The 22,352-nt window shown below is 40.2% G+C and overlaps 1 protein-coding gene across 1 annotated transcript in view; it reads left to right on the top strand.

Annotated features, from left to right (window-relative positions):
• Nucleotides 1-22,352, top strand: part of fam222aa (family with sequence similarity 222 member Aa) — a 215,570-nt gene that overhangs the window by 168,597 nt on the left and 24,621 nt on the right. The window contains exon 6 of the mRNA XM_072247685.1: nucleotides 281-411. Within this exon, the coding sequence (XP_072103786.1) occupies nucleotides 281-411 (131 nt within the window). The remainder of the gene's footprint in view (nucleotides 1-280; nucleotides 412-22,352) is intronic.

Genomic DNA, 22,352 nt, shown 5'->3' with positions numbered 1-22,352 from the left:
TTATTTCTGATTGGAACAACTAGTAAATTTATGGAGTCTGAGATTAAAATCCAGACATCTCTTGAATTAAAATGCAGTATTCTATAATGATGCTATCAACTAAATGGGTTCAACAGGAATTTCGATCAGTTTGAGATTGTATGGAATTAATTAGCCCTCGTACCCTTGCCTTCAAAAATAATGTCATGCCAATATTAGTTTGTGTACTACATCATTAAGTATTATATTTTCTTTAAAACAAAAGTAACCATTTTTTATTTTTCCTTTTTCCATTTAACAGTGTGATAGTTGAGGGCGTTGACTGTGGGAATAGACGCAGCTCCTCCATCATGTTGGCCTGTCTTCAGCGAACACAGAACCCACCTTCACAGCGCTTGTCATGTCCCAGTAAAACGCTGGAGCCTCTGAAATGTGAGTGGAATTTGATAGCAGTTTGATAGGGTATATCTCTGCACACTGCTGCCATGGTGATGCTCGTGCTTCCATATCATGATTGGACCTTTCATGCACAGTGCTTTGATCTTGTATGAATAAATCCAACCATCTAAAAATGTATTGGTAGAGTTTTGGACCTGAATAATTGAGATTTTTTTATGGGGTTTCCAAATATCTGAATGAAGGTGTTGCAGATATATATAAACCCCTTTCAGTGGGAGAAAGAAAGAAAACATGATCTTTGTTGAAAAGTTGGGGGGGAGAGTATGGAGAAAGAAGCTGTCAAAGCTGGAATTCTAATATTTAAAAAAAGACTGTTTGAAATGCATAGCTGGTCTTGAGCATTGATATTCCAAATACGTGGAATGTGGGAGGAAATGAAAACTGCAAACTGTTTAATGGAGAAGGCAACAATCTTGTAGTGATATGATAAAGCATCCCAAAGAAAGAATTACAGCTTACTACAGAAAAAAGAATATGCAGTCTCATTGGATGGTAACATCAGAAAGGGCTGTAGGTCTGAACATCAATCGTGGAATTGTGATAAAATGCAGGCATGCTAATCCTGAAAAGATACGCCATGCTATCATTCTAGATTCTCAGCAGAATAATCTGATTTAAGAGACTAGGTTTGAAGAGTCAACTCAACTGTCCTTTTCACGTGCACTAATACCCCTATTTTTATTTTTAAAATGGATAACTGAGTACATGGTTAACATGAAGTTACTGAGCTCCATGTTATGAGCAAAAGATAGAATTCCAGGGGAAATGAATACTATTTCTAAGAATGGTAGTAAGTTTATTAGCAATAGTATTGGAACAAGAGTACGAGTGTGAATTGGAATTTATTTGATGGTGTTGTATAAGAAGCTGCCAATAGCTGGAAATTGAACAACATAGAAAAATAAGCAATAATGTTCTAGAAGGTGTGGCCCCTCTAGAAAGGAAAGGGCAATCTCTTAGCATGGGGCTTATGTTTCAAGTGGATGATGATTTGGAAGTTAATGGCAGATGTTAAAATCTGCATAGCTGCTGAAAAATACACGTGTGTCTGTTTGCTGAAGAGTGTATATTCTATTAATGCACCATTTTTTTTTACCTAAATACAAGCAAATGTTTGAGTCCCCCAAATGTGAGCAGAGGTGCTCCGGTATATTAATGATCAACAGGAATTTGTGATTGGAAGGCTGCATGGTGTGGTTCAGTGTTGTGTCCCTTGCTTTTACTTTTGTGGTATATTCAATGATTCAACCAAATGGTAATAGCAATGTTACTTGTATTAAGTTAAAAACGGATGCTTCGTAACTTTATACAAATGAAGTATATTTAATTAAATAGTGATTAAGTTACTATTTAACTTAATAGTAACTTAAGTTTGTAAATGGATACCAAAATTGTAAGTTAATGGTGAGTGAAAAGTTTCATGTTATTAAAAAAAAGTTTTAGTGGAATAGTTAGCTGGGCTACAAAGTGGTTAATGAAAATCAATCTTGGAAGTGTGAGGCAATGCATAGTAAACAAGTCAAGGGCATACATGATGAATGGTGGGATAAGATGTGTAGAGGATCAGAGGGATCTCAGAATGCATATCCAGTTGACTTCAGGATCTGTGCTCTCGAGGGATTTGCTTATGACATAGATATAGGACCAAGCAGTTCCTTCTGGTACTTTTATAAAACAGCAATTAGACCACAGCTGGCACACTCTTTACAGTTCTGGTCATTACAGGAGGGATACAATTCTGCCAGAAGGCGTGCAGAGGAGATTTATGAGGATGTTGCTAGCCTGTAAAAAATATTAGTGATGAGAAAGTCCTTGTGGTGTTTTCCTTTTAGGATAGAGGAAGCCTTGGGAGAGGAGTTGCCAAGCATATAAAGTACACAAAGTTATGAGTCTTAAATGAAGTACAAGTCTTCCACAACTCTTTGACTTACTGTCATCCTGTACATATGAACAAATGTTTTGGAGGTCTTTGAGACAGATGGGGTTACAGGTTGGAACAGGTCACTTTTACCCCCTCCCCTGAATCAGTAACAGTTAGGTCAAGCTAGCAGAAGAGCTGGGAACATTGTTAATTTGTTCACTCACTGATTCAGTGACGCCAACACGCTTCCTGCACTTGTTCTTCCATCACTACTGTTTCTGTGATCCTCTACTGCACAGTTTTTGTTCATTTCCATCTTCACAAACAGTCTGGGTTGTGAACAGTTCTCAGGAATAGAGATACAAGAAACTGGAAAAGCTGGAATCTGGAGCAGCAAGGAGTCTGCTGGAGGAATCCAGCGGGCAGTGGGTCTGCATCTGTGGAGTTGGCGGGAGGAGTGGGGGAGGGGAGCAGTTTCAGGTTGAAACCCAGTGCCTGAACTCCAGTGGAACCCCGCTGTAACCTGGGCACTGCCTGTAAATAGGATGAACCTGTTTCTGATAGAGAGGTTAAGGACAAGAGGAACAGCTTTAAAATCATCTGTAACTCCAAAACATCAAATTAATTGAAAGAAAAAAAAAAGGGAACCGGAGAGATGCATCTAAACTTTGTTTGTACTTTTGCGAGGCACACACTTGGGCGTGGCGTAATGACGTATGTCACTTACAATATTACTCAAGTATTAAATACACAATAGAGGAAGTATTAGAGGGGAAGATGAGGAAGTTCTTTGTTTCACCCGTTGTGCGGCTGGTGTTCTGAAGGACCAATGAGACAAGATCCCCATCAGATTTAATTACCATTTGAAGTGCTATAGCGATCAGGGCTACAGGAAGTGGGGGGGGGGGAGGGGATTAGTTGGTTTGTCTGCTGCTTTTGGCTAACATGAGTAAAATGGGTCTATGTCATTAATCTCTAGGCTATCGATTGCTTCAATAAACATGAAGTCTCAGAAGAGGTCCCTAGGATTAATACCATCTTTTAACATAAAAATATTCCTTTTAACATCTCAGACTGTTATTTTGAGCCTGATTTCCATCGCAGGGTTACTCCCTTTAATGCATTCATCAAATGCTGGTAAATGCTCTAAATTCCTCCTTTATGCCTCATAATTTTGTATATTTCTATCAGGACCTTCCCCCAACTGCACCTTACTAATTGAAATGAGAAAGCTATGAGCTGAGGCATAGCTGATTTTTAAGGAAATATTGTCTCCCTGTGTGTGTCCTCAGAAACACAATGAGTAAAAGTCTGTTTAACCTAATTCTTCTTAGATCTTGCATATTTGTTTCATCACCTTTTCCATTGAACTATCCATGAATAAAATTCATTTGGGAATAATTCTCGATCCTAGAGAGCCAAGACTTTTCTGACAGTATTTTGAATGGCATTGAATTTTATTGAGGAAATTGCACTGTATTCACCAACCTGATCTGTTGACTATCCAACAAGATGCAGTGAAAGTGGGTAGATGTGTAAATTTTCACTAATAAATCTGCATGAGGCATTTTAAGTTTAAAGAAAACCATAACAAACTCCTTTATTGTTCTCCAAACACTGAACATAAAAGCGCAGTAAAAAACTTAACATAATTATGTCATCATATCAGACCAGCCTCTTAAAGTGAACCCCAACTCAGTGTTGGTGGTTATGAGTGATGTACGTTTTCACCAACTACATTACCCTACAGACCTTACTATGGTACTGCGTCTTAGAGGTGAGTTCACTGTTACCTTTTTGAGTTAATTCATCCTCTGGTTATTAATATTGTTGGCAAGACCACCATTTTTGCCTATCATTGTTTTTCTAACAAGTTGATTAACAGACTTTTTATTTTCTAGGTGTTTATTTGTGTCTAAGAATGTGACCAAATAGACCTCATATTTCATGACAATAGTTTTCAATATCCAACAGATTAAAGATGAAAATTAATTTGATTTTATTCTGCAGCAAAAAAGTCTAAATTCCAGTTTAGCCTTTAAGGCACATCTAAACTTTGATGGTTCAGCCAACACAAGGACCTCCTTTGCCTCTTTGCAGGATCTTGGTATTGAGTTGTTGACATGATAGAATTATTTTAATTGGCAAAAGTTGAGAATCATATGTTGTTCTGGTAAAGAACATGGCTTACATAGAAAACCTACAGCACAATACAGGCCCTTCGGCCCACAAAGCTGTGCCGAACATGTCCTTATCTTAGAAATTACCTAGGGTTACCCATAGCCCTCTATTTTTCTAAGCTCCATGTAAACTATCCAGGAGTCTCTTAAAAGACCCTATCGTATTCAACTTTCACTTGTTAAATTTCAGCAACAGCCCTCGAGTACATAGGAACCAAGGATTAGAAGCTTAAGCTAACTTGCACTTGTATTAATAGGCTGAGTACAGAAAGGAGAAATTCTTCATCAAATACGAGACAAGCAGGAACTCTACTTGTGTAACACCTAGTACAATAATGTGTATTTATAAGATTTCAGTATTGTAAAACATTACCAAATCCTTGACAGAAGAAGAGTTACCAAGTGAAGAGACTTTAGGATAAACTTAAAGCCTGGTCAAAAGTTTGGGTTCTGAGGAAAGTCTGAAAGCGGTAAGAAGGATTGAGAAATTCAGCAAGTTCCAGAGTTTAGGATTGAAGTACTGATGCAACTGCTATGTAAATAGCTATTTTCAAACTGCAGAGCACTACATTCATTATTGGCTTGTTATAGTGTAGATTGCAGAAATTCATGAGAGTACTCCTCGCAGGAGGTAATGTTACAATTTAGCTAATTTCCTTCTTACAAGCTCCATAATTAGCATGATGCCTTAGCTTATTCCAACTTCCTTATCTCCCTCAAAGATAGGCTTGAATGTGGCCACCATTACTATAAAATCTATTGTCCTTAAGTTGGTTATTAATTCTTTCTATATTCAGTAAAAATGAAGGTAATTAATTTGTCAAAGCTATATATCATTTATGACATGAAACTTTGTCTATCTTTGAGTAGAACATCTGCAGGCTTTGGCTATTACACAATAAAGTAATGGCCGTCTTATTAGAAAACATTTAATCTCATGCAAAAAACACTACAGTTTCACTTTGAGTTAACTGTGCTTTGTATTGTCAAGTCTCAGCATACACACTCTTGATTTTTTTAGTTATTGGATTAGTTGGCACGTAGCCAAGTGGTTAAGGCGTCGGTCTAGTGATCTGAAGGTCGCTAGTTCGAGCCTCAGCTGAGGCAGCATGTTGTGTCCTTGAGCAAGGCACTTAACCACACATTGCTCTGCGACGACACCAGTGCCAAGCTGTATCGGCCCTAGTGCCCTTCCCTTGGACAACATTGGTGGTATGGAGAGGGGAGACTTGTAGCATGGGCAACTGCCAGTCTTCCATGCAACCTTGCCCAGGCCTGCGCCCTGGAAACCTTCCAAAGCGCAAATCCTTGGTCTCATGAGACTAACGGATGCCTATAATAGTTATTGGATTTATAGTTGATAGCTATTTATGTAAATGGTTTTCTATTATCATAATAAAGGAAAAGAGACAAAAATAAATTGATGTTGTCAATCATATTAAAATCTTGAATGAACTGAAATGAGGAAAATCTGAAAATAACATTCAGATATCTGGTGGTCACTTACATCTTTTTTAAAGGATAAGAATGCTTCTTTGGAGCGTAGGAGGTTGATGGGGGGGGAACTTGATAGAGGTATTTAAAATTATGAGGGGAATAGATAGAGTTGATGTGGATAAGCTTTTTCCATTGAGAGTGGGGGAGATTCGAACAAGAGGACATGAGTTGAGAGTTAAAGGGCAAAAGTTTAGGGGTAACATGAGGGGGAACTTCTTTACTCAGAGAGTGGTAGCTGTGTGGAACGAGCTTCCAGCAGAAGTGGTTGAGGCAGTTTGATGTTGTCATTTAAAGTTAAATTGGATAGCTATATGGACAGGAAAGGAATGGAGGGTTATGGGCTGAGTGCAGGTCGGTGGGACTAGGTGAGAGTAAGAATTCGGCATGGACTAGAAGGGCCAAGATGGCCTGTTTCTGTGCTGTAATTGTTATATGATTAATGTGGGTTTATCTATATTCATGTCATCTGTCCAAGAAAATTTTTGCATACAACAAAGTGAATAAGTCAAGACTATAAGTTCACCTCTTGCTCAAAGCCAGAGATTCAGCCTTCAGGTCTAGAGACCGGGAGGCTAAACACACATACAAACAGAGAATCAATCATTTCAACTCCTCAGACCCCCGGTGCATGTGGCATGGCACACAGGTCATTACAGACTTCAAACCACCTAGTACTGTGCCCCCTTCCAGCTCTGCTTCCCTCCCTGATGAGCTCAATTACTTCTACGCTTGCTTTGACCGAGAGAACAAGGAGGTCACTCTCAAAGCGGATCTCCCACCTGGTGAACTGCCTCTCTCACTTTCCACCTCCAATGTTTGCACCACCCTGAGCAGGGTGAATGTACGGAAGGCAGCTGGTCTGGATGGAATACCTGGCCGTGTGCTCAGAGTCTGTGCAGGGCAGTTGGCCAGGGTCATGGACATTTTTAATCTGTCCCTGGCCCAGGCAGTTGTCCCCACAAGCTTCAAGATCGCCACCATCAAGCCAGTGCCGAAGCATTCCACTGCCACGGGCCTGAATGACTTCTGCCCAGTTGCACTCACCCCCATCATTGCAAAGTGCTTTGAGAGACTGGTTCTATCACATCTGAAATCCTGTCTGCCCACTACCCTGGACCCCTGTCAATTTGCCTATCGCACCAACAGGTCAACAGAGGATCCATCTCCACGGCACTTCACTCTGCCTTGACCCACCTGGACAGCCCCAACTCTTACATCAGAATGCTGTTCATTGACTTTAGTTCGGCATTCAATACTGTGATCCCCTCCAAGCTGATTGCCAAACTTCGCCAACTTGGTATCAGCTCATCTCTCTGCAATTGGACTTCGGACTTTCTGACTAACAAACCCCAATCAGTTAAGTTAGACAACCTCTCCTCCTCCACCCTCACCCTGAACACCGGCGTGCCTCAAGGCTGTGTGCTGAGTCCTCTTCTGTACTCCCTTTTCACCCATGACTGCGTTCCTGTACATGGTTCTAACTCCATAATCAAGTTCGCAGACAACACCACGGTGGTTGGCCTGATCAGAGGGGATGACGAGACTGCTTACAGGGACGAGGTCCGGCACCTGGCCACGTAGTGTGCCGACAGCAACCTGGCCCTTAACGCCCAGAAGACTAAGCAGATCATTGTGGACTTCAGGCATGCTAGGAGCCACAATCACGTTCCCATCTACATCAACGGAGCTGTAGTGGAGCGTGTATCAAGCTTCAAATTCCTTGGTGTCCACATTTCCGAGGATCTCACCTGGTCCCTGAACTCCTCCATGCTGATCAAAAGTGCAACAGTACCTTTTATTTCCTGCGGAGCATCAAGAAAGCTCACCTCTGTCCCAGGACACTGAGGGACTTTTACCGCTGTACCAGTGAGAGCATACTCATCAACTGCATCTCAGTGTGGTATGGCAATTGTCCTGTATCAGACTGCAAAGCACTCCAGCATATAGTGAAAACTGCCCAGCGGATTATCGGCATCCAATTGCCCACCATTGAGAACATCTACCATAAACGCTGCTTGGGCAGGGCGAAAAGCATTATCAAGGATGCATCTCACCCTAACCATGGACTTTTTACTCTTCTCCCATCCGGTAGGCGCTACTGGAGCCTTCGCTTCCGCACCAGCAGGCACAGGAAGAGCTTCTTCCCTGAGGCTGTGAGGCTGTGACCCTGCTGAACCTCACATCACAGTGCTAAGCAGTATTGCATCCATATTGTACTGTCTCAGTACTTTTATATTTGTGTGCCGTAGCACTTACTTTTTATTCGCAGTTATTTTATAAATAACATTATCGTTTGCATTTCTGGTCAGATGCTAACTGCATTTCATTGGCTTTGTATCTGTACTTGTCACAGTGACAATAAAGTTGAATCTAATCTAATCTATCATTGGTCACTTTATCTGCGACATGATGTTAATCTCATATAGCAACAGGATGAATTCACTTCCACTGGGGAATCAAAAACTTGAAGGACAACTTTTTTTTTACACAGAGGGTTATGTGTATGTAGAAGAAGCTGCCAAAGGAAGTAGTTGAAACTAGTACAATAGGAACCTTTTAAAAGATGGGTGGATGGGTACGCGAATAGGAAAGATTTAGAAAGTGACAGGGCCAGAAACTGGAATGAGCATCTTAGTTGGCACGGATCAGTTGGGCTGCAAGGCCCATGACTGATTCTATCACTTTTTTGTATATTCTTTGGTGTTTTTACCAAAGTAATTTGGTTATAAATTCTACAAGTATGACTTTTCTGAGTGCAAGCGCCAGATTTTTATGTGCAGCAAATTAGTCAGGTTGTTTTTACCTTTATTATTCCAAAGAAATCCTTCGTCCTCGTCTGTTCTTAACATTTTCTCCCAGCATGTCAGAACGCACTGAAGTGTACATTGAAGTTAGACCATAAGATATACGAGCAGAATTAAGCCACTTGGTCCATCTTGTAAACCAGCCTAAACTGCACATTCCTAGTATGCATGCACATCATCCCTCTATACTCTGACTCGTTGCACCTGGACATTATTCATGCACCTTTTATGCCACATTCATTTCCTCGGCCCTTTCTCCTCCATAATTCTCACAACTTCTGATCCTCTGCCTCTTTATTCCTCCCATTTGCAGTGTCCATACACTATCCCCTTCTGCTTCTTTTACTCAGCCTCTTCCCCTTCCTCTCAACCATCTTTCTCTATTTCCTTGAACCTCTCACTACCTTCCTGGCCTTACCCCACCCCCACTCCCACTCCCACTCTCTCTGGCTGCCAGCTCTTCCCTTCTCAACAGTGAGATTGCTATTGCTTTCATTTTTCAGGTGTGCTCCCTGACCACCATTTACTTCACCATCCGGCCAACCACCAATTTGAATCATGTAGTCTAACCCTTCGGCTGCTCATCTTATGCTGCCAAATGCTCTGTGTGGGAGGGTTTCTAGGGCATGATTTCCCAGCCAATAGAAGTGTATTCATCCTGTTGGAGCAAAGGAATTTCATTCAGCTGCCATGGTGCACTGCTGGTAGTATGGCCAAAGAATTATTTTTGGTAATCATCTAATTGACTGGGAATTACAACTTCATCTGGCAGAGAAGAAAGTCATTCAGTTCAATGCGTAGGAGGAGCAGTAAGTTTTTCCCACCTCCCAAGTCAGTTCCATATTTCATGAAAAAGCTGGATCATCTATAACATAATTCTATTAACCCAAGTTTCTCCCCTATCATTCAGCAAAATTTTTTACATATGCTCTCTGACTAGCGAAGTTTCATTCAATGTAATTTACTAATTCCCCAAAATATCTTAGTAACTTGGACCACATTGCTCCATTAACTTGTAAATTCAACGGAGTATAACCCCATAATCTCTCCATGTACTTCACACTGGTATCTTTCTGATGAAATTTACGCTGAGCTTACCAGTAAAGTAAAAACACAGCAGCCTAGTGGTTTGTATGATGCTACCACAGCCCCAGTGACCCGGGTTCAGTTCCTGCTGCTGTCTGTAAGCTGTTCGTGTTTTCCCCATGACCACATGGGTTTTCCTCGAGGTGCTCTGTTTCCTCACATAATCCAAAGGCATACAGGTTGGTAGTTTATTTGGTCACATGGGTACATCTGGGCAGCATGGTCTCGTTGGGCTGGAAGGGCCTGTAAATGTGTTGTATCTCTAAATTGAATTTAGAATATAAAACTAGTGGCCAGATTTTCTCTCATTTCTCGAGGTTGTGACATAATCAGGACTCTAAAGCAACATTCTATCTCCCTGTGCATCAACCCTCGAATTCCCCGCCCCCCCATTATATTTGACTAAACTTATTGCTCACACAACCCTGCAAATTAATTTTATAGGTGTTGATCCATTTCTCTTTTGAAAGTTTCTATTTTTTGTGCGTTCTTGTATTTCAGGCAGGCAGTGGGTTTCATCCACTACATAACAATTTGAGTTTTTTGTGCTACTTATATTTGCATGACCCAGTCATCAATTCTCCTGCCAGTAAAGACAATTAATCCCTATTTACCCTTCATAATTTTTGAACACACATCTTAATTTCCTCTGTTGTTAGGAGAACCAGCTGATACTGAAATTCCCTATTCTAGTATAACTCTATAAAACTCCACCTCAGTAATAAACTGTGTTGTTCTTATAAACCCCTTCCAAATTGATTTTGCCAAAATGATATACTTGAACAATAATTCTTGGGACATAAAGCTTGTTCAGAATGCAATTTTCACCCCAAACTTTATGAAGGGTATTTACTTGCTAGTTCCATTCTATTTAAAATAAAGTGAGTGTTCTTAATTATGCACCATATGTACTTAAGATTTATTTGCTGCCATCAGTTGAACTTGCATCTGTGTAAATGAGTGCCTATGATCACTGGGGCATTAGTGCTGAGAAGTTACTGAGCCTGTCAGTGTGAGGGAAGTATATTAACATCAGCAGTGCATTCATTAATCCAGGGCACCTCTGTAGTCTTGCCACTTCAACCATGTGAGTAATTTCTTCTGGCACAGTAGATTCCCAAGCCAGGCTTTCTCCAGTTCTTCCCATAGTCCCCCAGATTTCCACTAGGAACTATCTTGTATATTTTTAGTTTATTGGAATGACTATTATAGGAAAAAGTACAAGCTGTCAATGGAGCATAAACTTTTTTTTTACTTCATGCCTGCATCGGGCATTTTCATGCCTTACAAGGCGCAGGTTGGAAGTCTGTGCGGGGCGCCACTCCTCGCACGATGCAGGCCTCTCATGGTCTGAGTCGACGTTCCCTCCCCTTTATTTCATTAGAGTTAACCACTTGTTTGCATTATAAATTGATTGACCTGAGCATGCAAATAGTATTGAAGTCTTAACCCAGGGTCCATTTGTGTTGAATATTTGAAAGGCTGAATCTTATGATTCTTGCAAATAAATGCTTACTTTCCCTGAGCTATATTATCCAAGCAATATTAGAATTGTGCTTTTCTTGCAAGTCAAGTAGGACCTGGAATTTGTTTTGTGATTTGTTGCTTCAACAAGAAAGAAGATTCTCCAAGATGCCTACTCAGCAGAAGCTGGCTGGAGAACAGCATTGATCAAGTCCTATTATTAACTAAGTCATCTATCTCATTTTTACAATATTTGAAAGGAAGAAGAAATAAGGCTAATAACAAATATTTTAATTAACAAAAGTTTTTCATTACTTATACTGACTTAAGTTTTAAAACGTCAACTTCTGATTGAAGACGAGATTCTTATGGTGAGATTCGTCGTCGTCGTGGCTATCCCTCGAGGTCGAGGGTGATGGTCTTTGTTCTGAAGAAGTGGCCCGCAGAGTGAAGACGACTGTGCGTGTATTTGTTTAATGTGTACTTGATGTTGCACTCCAAGAAACACACAATACTTCACAAATCAACCAACTGATTCCAGTGGCACGGAAACCACGACGATTGGAGCTGATGGATTTGTTGCAGCCTTCATCCACCTTCACAGCCATTGAGTTTGAAGTAACTTCGTCCACCTGTTCCACCGTTGAGGTCTTGGTTGGATTGTTCTTTGTCAGGGACCTCAGCCTCAACCTTACCGCCATGGGTGACCCTACCAGGAGCATAGCTCCAGATCGCATTGCTCTCGGGATCACAGGACCACACAAGCTTCTCCACCATGACAAGTTGACAATCCACAGAGAAGGATGGTGAGATTATACTTCAATTAAATGTGCATTTATTTTGGTTATAGACTGGTTAACCAAATTAGCAATAAAATTGCAGAAACACTAATATTTGTTAGATCAATGTGTTGAGGAGCCAGCTACGGAACAAACTTCTGTGGATTGTGTGAAATGCATTTATAAAAGAATAACTGATTCTTCTGCACGATACTTTCGGGAAAAATGCTATATGCCTGAATTCTTCAGCTGCATCAAGAAACACAGTGAGGTAATAGCATTAGATACAAGGATCCTGGATCGAACTAACTGAAACAATTAAAACATGAGGTGCAAGTTAGCTATTGTAGATTGGGGGGCTTCACTTGCAATGTTAATGATAGATTGACAGTTGATATAATTGGGAAAAAATATATATATTTTACTTATTACAGACTAGTACAAAATAAGTTGGGTAAGTAGGTCCAACCATAATTTGCAAAGGAAAGTAGGATTATTATTGGATCCAAAGAGGCTTAAAATCTTCGTTTATTGGCATTCAACAGTACATACATATACCACCAAACGAGACAACGTTCCACCAGACTAAAGTGCATAACACAAATAACTCACACATGTAGCACATAAAGTAATATTACCAAAAATAAATTAACAAATAGTAAGGTTCATACATGATAAAAGTTAAAAAGTCAACCGTATAACACTACTGATGCTTCATACGTGATGAGGCCTGGGTGGTAGCAGGGAGTCCAGTAGTCTAACAGCCTGAAGGAAGAAGCTGTTTCCCATCCTAACAATTCTTGTCCTAATGCTACTGTACCTCCTGCCTAATTGTAGGGGGTCAAAGAGATTTGCCAGCAAAGGTAGCAGGTCTGAGTCTGGGAGTAGTTTAGGATTCAACAAAGGAAGAGAAAACAAAAAGTGGCTTGTCAGGGAAATATGGAGAATGAAAATAATTGGAAATAAGATTTCAGAGGAGGATGCAGGTAACCACTTGGGTAATTGAGGTTATCCAATTTGTTTCTAAAAACAAAGACAAAGGATTTTCCAAGTGGTATTACATTGGGGAAAAGTGAAAGTACAATGGTTTCTAGAGGTACTTGCCTTTTAGCAAATGGTGTACAGAGTTCTGGTGCAGTAAGCAATTAGAAAGGCAAGTGGTACATCGGGAGCTTGTTGCAAAAGTATTCGAGGATTTGTTACTGTACCTGTACGGGGCTATAAGGTGATCACATTTAGAGTTGGTGTAACACACAAAGGAGAAAGTCAGCAAGTCAGGCAGCATCTGTGGACAGTAAATAAAGAATGACATTTTGGGCTAGGACCCTTCTTCATTCTAAATGTTACTCTGGATTTCCAGCATCTGCAGAATCTCTTGTTTATGATTTGGAGTTTCATGTAGTCTTAGTCTCCTTATCTGAAGAAAGATTTCATGTTTTGAATAGAGTGTAACAAAGATTTAATAAGCTGATTCTTAGGATGAAACCAGGCCTAATTTCAATAGGGTTTGCAAGAATGAGAAGGGATCACACTGAGACAGGACTAAACAGAGTGAGTAGAGGGGGCAACACATACAGAACACTGGAGGAACTCAGCAAGCCAGGCACCTTCTGTGGAAAAGAATAAACAGTTAACGTTTCAGGCTGAGGCCCTCTGAAGGAAGAGTCTTGGCCCAAAACGTTGACTCGGTTTACTCTTTTCCGTAAATGTTGCCCAGGCTGCTAAGTTCCTCCAGCATTTTAAGTGTATTGCTTTGGGTTTCCAACATCTGCAGACTGACTTGTGTTTGTAAATAGAAGAGTCCAGAACCAGGATCTCTGGGTGTTCCATTCACAATTGAAATCAGGATAAATCTCCACACCCAGGTAGTGAACCTGTGGACTTCTCTACCAGTAATGCAGTGGAGGCTTAGTCATTATATATTCAAGTTGGAGATAAATATTTCTGAATAACAGGAGAAATCAGGAACTGGCACTGAAGTGAATGATCAGCTATCATCATGTTGAAGTGGAATAAGTCAAAGTCGTTCACCCTGGCTTCTACTTGCCTCGTTTGCATTATCTTCAATCCTTTATGGTTAAGTTTTATGCTTAAAATGGGAATTGCTTCTTTCAGTCAACTGTCTTGGTGAAAGAGCATTATCAACTCTTCCACATTTTGTTCTTTCATGTCTGACTTGGAGGTTTCCACAGGAATTTCTGTCAAATCATCTATAGCTTGTAAGTTTGCACTTTTTTCTGTCTTCCATGTTGAGGTAGATAGATGTGACGTTTTTTTTTAAAGCAAAGATTGAGAAAATAGAAAAGTAAGGAGCTACATACAAACGTGTAACTGAAAATGAATTATTTTTCCAGCTTGTTTATTTTTCATTTGGTTCTTTCATCATTGTTGTTTGAGTTTGACTGCCTGCTTGCTGCCCTGTTAATACGACTGCATGGAGACAAATGGAATGTGACACATCTATGTGTAGAATGGTATTTGTGGTGACGCTTTGACTACAGATAATAAACTACTTGCCCTGAGGTAATCTAATTCTGCAAACGTCTGTGATAAAACCAGCTTATTCAACATGTAAAAAGCATAACTAGATGACAATGTGGCAGCTTCTATTATAGTTTTTCTCCCCCTTTAAAAGTAAATACCTAAAGTTAAGTAATTATGGCAATCTTGCAATTTTTAGAAATGCTTGCACTAGAGTAAACGTTTAGACTCGTTAGTCTTAGCAGATGAATCTTTCCTTAATTGTCTTTTGTCAGACGATTTTATTTCTTGTTGTGATAATGTGTCCTGACGGAAAACTTCTGTTTGTTCCGCCTTTGGAAGTTAATTGTATATAATCAGAATCTAATGCAGTACAATGACTAATTGTTTATATTATTTGTGGAGAGACTGTTGAATAAATTTTCTGTTTGGTCGCTGTATTTGCATAATATATTCAGTAGTAGAGACTCATCCGCAGAACAATGTGTTTAGGTTTTCAAATAATATATTTTAATAACATGGGTCAGTATCAGTTTCTAACTTAGGACATATTAATACAATAAATACTGCATTTATAAAGCACAGTACATTAATAAATTAAAGAAGCAATGATAAATGTGCAATGTTATTACTCAATCTTGATTAGATTTTTTTCAAATTACATGTTTTTTTTCTCATAGAGAAGCATGCTTCTAGATATTAGTTACAAGAAGGCCCAGCATCATTTATTCCCTAATCTAATAATTACAATATCTTTATGGTCACAGTGAGACATGGCTCAATTTAAATTGTTTGGTGCAGGGAATGCATACTCCGTAATTGTGTTGTACATTTTCAGCATTTGTTCTTTCACAAAGTCCTTGAAAAGTTGGTGGGATCCAATAATTTATGGTAGTCACAAACACCAGAGATCCTGCAGATGCTGGAAATCCAAAGCAACACACGAAATGCTGGAGGAACTCAGCAGGCCAGGCAACATCTATGGAAAAGAGTAAACAGCCGAGACCCTTCATCAGGACTCATTTATGGTAGTCTGCTGTATTGATAAACAAGAAAAAATTTTGCAGATGCTGGAAATCCGAGCAACACACACAAAATGCTGGAGGAACTCAGCAGGCCAGACAGCATCTATGGGGGAAAAAAAAGTATAGTTGACATTTCGAGCCAAAACCTGTATTTTTTTTTCCCCATAGCCTGACCTGCTGATTTCCTCCAACACTGTGTGTGTGTGTGTGTGTGTGTGTGTGTGTGTGTGTGTGTTGCTTGGATTCAGGTGATGTTGGTTGTTGCTGTTGCATGTAGATGTGAAGAATTCCATGAAAGAGAATGTAATCCCTAACTCTAACCCTGAAGTGGGCAGAATGAAAAAGGAAATGGAAAAAGTATGCATGGTTAACTAGCTAAAGGGTTTTCAAAATGTGATTCACTCTTGATGATTCCAAATTATCTTGTGCAAAACAAACTAAGAAAAAATATATCACAAACACAAGGAAATCTGTAGATGCTGGAATTTCAAGCAACACACATAAAAGTTGCTGGTGAACGCAGCAGGCCAGGCAGCATCTCTAGGAAGAGGTACAGTCAATGTTTGGGGCTGAGATCCAAATCACAATTGAATTTGTCCTGTTGTGCAGTTGAACTGTACTGAATTAAGTCCATCATACCCAGCAAGGCCGCTATTTATTGCCCTTCAGAAGGTGTAAATAGATGAGCCAGCTTCCTGACCCTTTGAAGATATTTGCACAGTATTACTTAAGAGCGGTCCTTGAGTTGTATTCATGCTAATGAAAGGCTAGTATATTTCAGTCTTCAAGTTGGGGTTGAGTAGTTAGATTTTCCTCCGGCAGGCAGGCAGTCACTGCCTGGCACTTGGGGACGAATGTTTAGTTAATCAGCCCAGGCCTGAAACTTGCTGCAGGCAGTTGTGGATTGCGTCATTTGCTGAATGTTGCAAATGGAGTTGAACGATGTACGATAGTGCGCAAAATCAACCCCTCCTCCCTTCCCCATGGAGTAGCTTGCAACATTACCCTGGTTTCTAACCCATTTTTGTTGCTTAATTGCTTTAAAGAGAACCACACCAGTAGATTATGCCTTTTTTCTCCATTTTACTACATTTACACCTTTTATTGAACTGTACCTTTTATTTTTTAATGCACCTATAAATTTATATTTCCCTACCAGCATATACAGCCTTCAAACCAAATACTGATAAGTTGTACCTGCTTTCGAGTATGTTTTATTTTCACCCCAATTGTTTAGTACAAGGTATGTATTACCATTGGACTACCATTCCATCATGGCTGATTTATTAACCTGCACAACCCCATTCTCCTGCCTTCTCCCGACAACCATTGACACCCTTATAACCAATTTATAATAATCAAATAACCTACCAATCAGTATGTCTTTGGACTGTGGGAGGAAACTGGAGCACCTGGAGAAAACCCATGTGGTCACGGAGAGAATGTACAAACTCCTTACAGGCAGCGGTGGGAAATGAACCCGCGTTGCCAATACTGTAAAGCATTGTGCTAACCTGTACGCTACTGTGCCTTCCCAGCAAGGTAATATAAATAGTGATAGGTTGGGAAATATTGATGTCAGAAGAGATCAATAAGCTTGTGAATCAGCCATTGAGAGTAAACGTGCTAGTAAAGCAATTAAGGCTAGTGATATGTTGACTTTCATTGAAAGAGGTTCTGAGTGAACAGGAACAAGGATGTTTTGCTACAAAGAAAATTGTTAAGAGGAAGCGTTGTTACTGGAGCTTGGCACAAGTCTTTGTTTCCCCGATTTTTAAAAAAATCTGTGATCCCATCCAGCTTCATTGTACTCCCACTAAGAATCTGTGCCACCTGGCTTCAGCTTTTAGATTCTATGTGGTTCCATGCTTGATGAGCTGGCTGGCATTCTCCATTTCTTGGTTCTTGCTGCCAATCAGTGTTTCGCTTTGGCGTTAACTCTAGCACTGATTCTGACAATGGATACCGTATAGTTCAGTGCAGAGTGTGTGCAATCATGTATGGGATCAAAAAGACCCATCTGCGTGGATTTCAGGAGGTTGCTTTGAGGAGTTTTAAATGATTGACTTTGGTGCTTGTCAAACAACTGTAGAACCTTGTATTTGTTGTTTATTCATAGATAATGGATTAATAAAGCAAATGTACCTCACATTCTTGTCCATTTATTGTGCAATTGCTACATTCTATTTTTAATGACACCAGTAGGACTTGTAGGATAATGACACAATCATGACTTCTGTCCTTTTATAATTGAGTGTCTTTCAACAGCTGGTGAATATTTGATATCCTCTATTTTATAACAGCTATGCTTTGAGGTTTAAACAGCTTTCTGCGGGAGTGGAACAAACGAAATAAAAAAATTTATTTTATATCATCACATTCAGCGGCAATTCATTTCAAATAAGTAACATATACCACTTGACGTTTGCTCATGTATGCAACCTCACCGTTATAGTCTGGAGATTTTATTAATGGCAAGCTATTCTAGTCAAATTATTTCAGTTAGAAAGGAGTATTAAGTGTTCCATTGCGGAAAGAAAACTGGCACTGCCAATGATATATACATTTCTAGTTGAGGAATAGACTGCCTTAACATCAGATAGACTTTAGTTAAAACCTGGAAAACAGAGGCCAATGTGATGTGATTTTTGTTTTTCACCAGTAAAATCGTGTTCTTAAAAATAAATGTCAACCGTATAGAATTCACACTTTGCCTTTAGATTGGTATACCTGTCTTTCAAAATTTGCATGTAGATTACTTTCTAATCCAGGGACTCCAACCTGGTTTATGCCATGGACCCCTACCATTAACCAAAGGCTCTGTGGACCCAAGTCGGGATTCCTTGGACTAATCCCATTTGTCAATGGGACGGGAGCGTACTGGTCAATTTGATGACGAAAGTGGGAATAGTAAAGCAGAAGAGTCAGGAAGTTATGTTGCAACTTTATAAACTCTGGTTAGGCTACATCTGGAGTATTGCATACAGTTTTGGTTGCCCCATTATACGAAGAATATTGAGGCTTTGGCGAGCGTACAGAAGAGTTTTACCAGGATGCTGCCTGGTTTAGAAGACAAGAGGCTGGATAAACTTGGGTTGTTTTCTCTGGAGCATCGGAGGCAGAGGGGAGACCTGATAGAAGTTTACAAAATTATGAGATGTATACGTAGAGTGCGCAAAGAGTATCTGTTTCCCGGGGTTGAAATGCCTAATACCAGCGGGCATGCATTGAAGGTGAGAGGGGGTAGGTTCAAGGTGGACGTGAGGGGTAAGTTTTTTGCTTGAGGAGCAGTGGATGCTTGGAATGCCCTGCCTGGTGTGGTAGAGGTTTTTGAGAGCTGTTTGGATAGGCACATGGATGTAAGATCGAGGGATATGGATGTGGTGTAGGTAAGAGGGAATAGTGATTGGGTGTTTTTAAGTTGCTTTTTAGCTGGTTCGGCACAACATTGTGGGCTAAATGTCTTGTTACCGTACTGTGTTTTCTAAGAGTAAAAGACAAACAGAAGTGGACCAATAATACAATATACAAAAGATTCTGCAGATGCTAGAAATCCAGAACAACACACAAAATGCTGGAGGAACTCAGCAGGTCAGGCAACATCTATGGAGAGGGAGAAACAGTCAATGTTTTGGGCCAAGGACCACCTTCAGTACTGGAAAGAAAGGGGAGGAGGCCAGAATAAGAAGATTTGCGGGGGGGGGGGCGGCGGTAGAGAGCAGTACAAGCTAGAAGATGATAGATGAAGCCAGGTGGGTGTGGGGGGAGGGATTGAAGTAAAAAGGTGAGGTTTCAGCTGAAGAAGAATAAATCTGATTTGAGAGGAGAGTGGACCACTGAAGAAGGGGAAGCAGGAGGGGCATCAGGGTAAGAGGGAGGCAAATCCAACTCTGTGCATGATCAAATGAAAACTGATCACCCAAATTTGTTTTTTTATTATTAAGTGCAATCGTGAACAATAGCCAGATCAGAAATGCTGATCAAGTCAACTAGTTCCCAAAGAGAACTCTGATAGGCCAATCAGATGGTTCACTGCTGCTCAGCGATAGAACACAGAGGTTTGACAGAGGTTTTGAGGTTATGTCAAAAAGCATTAATTTTTTTCAATGGCCTCCAGTTTTCAAAAAAAAGAGAAACAGCCATTATTTTATAAATAAACCAATGAAACATTATGACTGCCAGGATTGCTTTTTTGTGCTATTTATTAACTGATGGGATTGTAAATACATTTCAGACCCAGTGAATGTTTGAATAAACACCAGTATAAATGACACAATCCACTACCATGTCAAGGCTGGCCTTCCTCATGGGTCAATTAATATGGACCAAAATCAATCACATTTAATTTTCACCAAAACTGTTTGTTAAATCCAGAGTTTGGTGTCTTTTAACCATATAAGGGTTATATACTCTCTGCATTGGAAAGAATGTTCTTGCTTTTCCCTTCGTACTATCTTGATGTACTTGTGTTTTGGATTTATGTGTATGGATAGCATTCAGAACAAACTTTTTTCACCGTATCTCAGTACTTGCGACAATACTAGGCAAATTACTAATTACCATCTACCAAATGAAGCAGATTTGGGTCACCATGATCATAAAACTCTTGATTGACTGGCTCTAGGAGTTGACAACTGGGGAGTACCAAATGACCTACTCTGCAAGTCAAGCAGGCAACTGAACAGATGCATTCCTGTAAATCAAAGTCACAGAACAGGGCAACACACTTCCTCCTTAGAATTTATTTGAGTTGTGTTCACGGAGGTTGGAAGTTTTTGTATTGTTCTCAATGAAGTTTTTTAATATCCAAAATTAACATTAATTGTTAACATTAATAAAACCAAGAAAATGCAGTTGAGCTAAATTAAGATAAAAAATCAAATCCTGTGCAACAGCCAATGAAATTATGTCAACTAATCTTGAGAATTGTTGAACAATTGTTCTTTCATATTTTTCCCTTTCTGTGATCTCTAAATAAAAATGTGAGCTTTTTGATTGTTGGCAGCTAATTAGCGGCATGATAATTGGTATTTGCATATACTTGGTGTTCAAGTGGCTCCTAGGGTAGTCTGCACCAGCAGGGAGGGAAATGTAGGCATTTATCTTCTATTTTCAGTTTGCCAAAAAGGTCAATATAGCAGGAACCAAGCTAGACTGAAGGGGTGATTTTTGTCACATCGCCAATTAACCCTCAAGGCTCCTCAAAATGAGTAATGATAATCATTGTTATTTGTCAGGATTCATTTAGCAACTTGAGGCAAACATTCAAAATAAAAGCTATCACAAACAAGAGGAAATCTGCTGATACTGGAAATCAGAGCAACACAAGATGCTGGAGGAACTCAGCAGGCCAGGCAGCATCTATGGGAAACAGTGCAGTCAACATTTCGGGCAGAAATCCTTCAGCAGATCTAATAAAAGCTATATTAGAATTAGTATGATCGATCCAAAAGAGTTAAATCATACCTTTTATTATCCAAACTCAGTATGATAGAGAATTTAGTGTTGTCAGAGAATTGATTAATAGAAGACACAGCAGAATGAGATATCTAGTTGGTTTACAGGTTTTTAAACAAATTTGGTACAACAATAGAACAGAGATGAGGGGGAATTTCTTTAGCCAGAAGGTGGTGAATCTGTGGAATTTATTGCCATAGACAGCAGTGGAGGCCAAGTCACTGTGTATATTTAAAGTGGAGCTACTTGATTAGTCAGTGTCGAAGGTTACAGGGAGAAGGCAGGAGAATGGGGTTGAGAGAGGTAATAAATTTGGCCCTACATTCCTCCTTAGAACACCTGGAGAATAAAGACGCATACATAAGGCTCCTTTTCATTGACTACAGCTCTGCCTTTAATACCATCATTCCAAATAAACTGATTCCTAAGCTCTGGAACCTGGGCCTTAGCACTCAGATCTGCAGCTGGATCTTCAACTTCCTCACAGACAGGACCCAGGCTGTAAAAATAGGGGACAAGCTCTCCTCTACGATCACTCTGAGCACCGGTGCCTCACAAGGCTGTGTACTCAACCCCCTGCTGTACTCACTGTACACCCATGATTGTGTAGCCAAGTTTCCATTGAACTCAATATATAAGTTTGCTGATGACACAACAATTGTAGGCCGTATCTCGGGTAACGATGAGTTTGAGTACAGAGGGGAAATTAAGAACCTGGTGGCATGGTGCGAAGACAATAACCTATCCCTCAACGTCAGCAAGAGGAAGGAATTGGTTATTGACTTCAGAAGGAGTAGCAGACCACACGACCCAATTTACATCGGTGGTGCGCAAGTGGAACAGGTCAAAAGCTTTAAATTTTAAATTCCTCGGGGTCAATATCAGAAACGACCTGACTTGGTCCAACCAAGCAGAGTTCACTGCCAAGAAGGCCCACCAGCACCTTTACTTCCTGAGAAAACTAAAGAAATTTGTCCTGTCCCCTAAAACCCTCACTAATTTTTTTAATAGATGCACCGTTGAAAGCATCCTTCTGGGGTGCATCACAACCTGGTATGGAAGTTGTCCTGTCCAAGACCGAAAGAAGCTGCGGAAGATCGTGAACACGGCGCAGCACATCACACAAACCAATCTTCCGTCCGTGGACTCACTTTACACCGCACGCTGTCAGAGCAGTGCTGCCAGGATAATCAAGGACACAACCCACCCAGCCAACACACTTTTTGTCCCTCTTCCCTCTGGGAGAAGGCTCAGGAGCTTGAAGACTCATACGGCCAGAT

Source organism: Mobula birostris, chromosome 31 (genome assembly GCF_030028105.1).
Source record: "Mobula birostris isolate sMobBir1 chromosome 31, sMobBir1.hap1, whole genome shotgun sequence".
Lineage (NCBI taxonomy): Eukaryota > Metazoa > Chordata > Chondrichthyes > Myliobatiformes > Myliobatidae > Mobula > Mobula birostris.
Note: the sequence above shows the minus strand (reverse complement) of the source record. Positions and strands in the feature narration are given on the sequence as shown.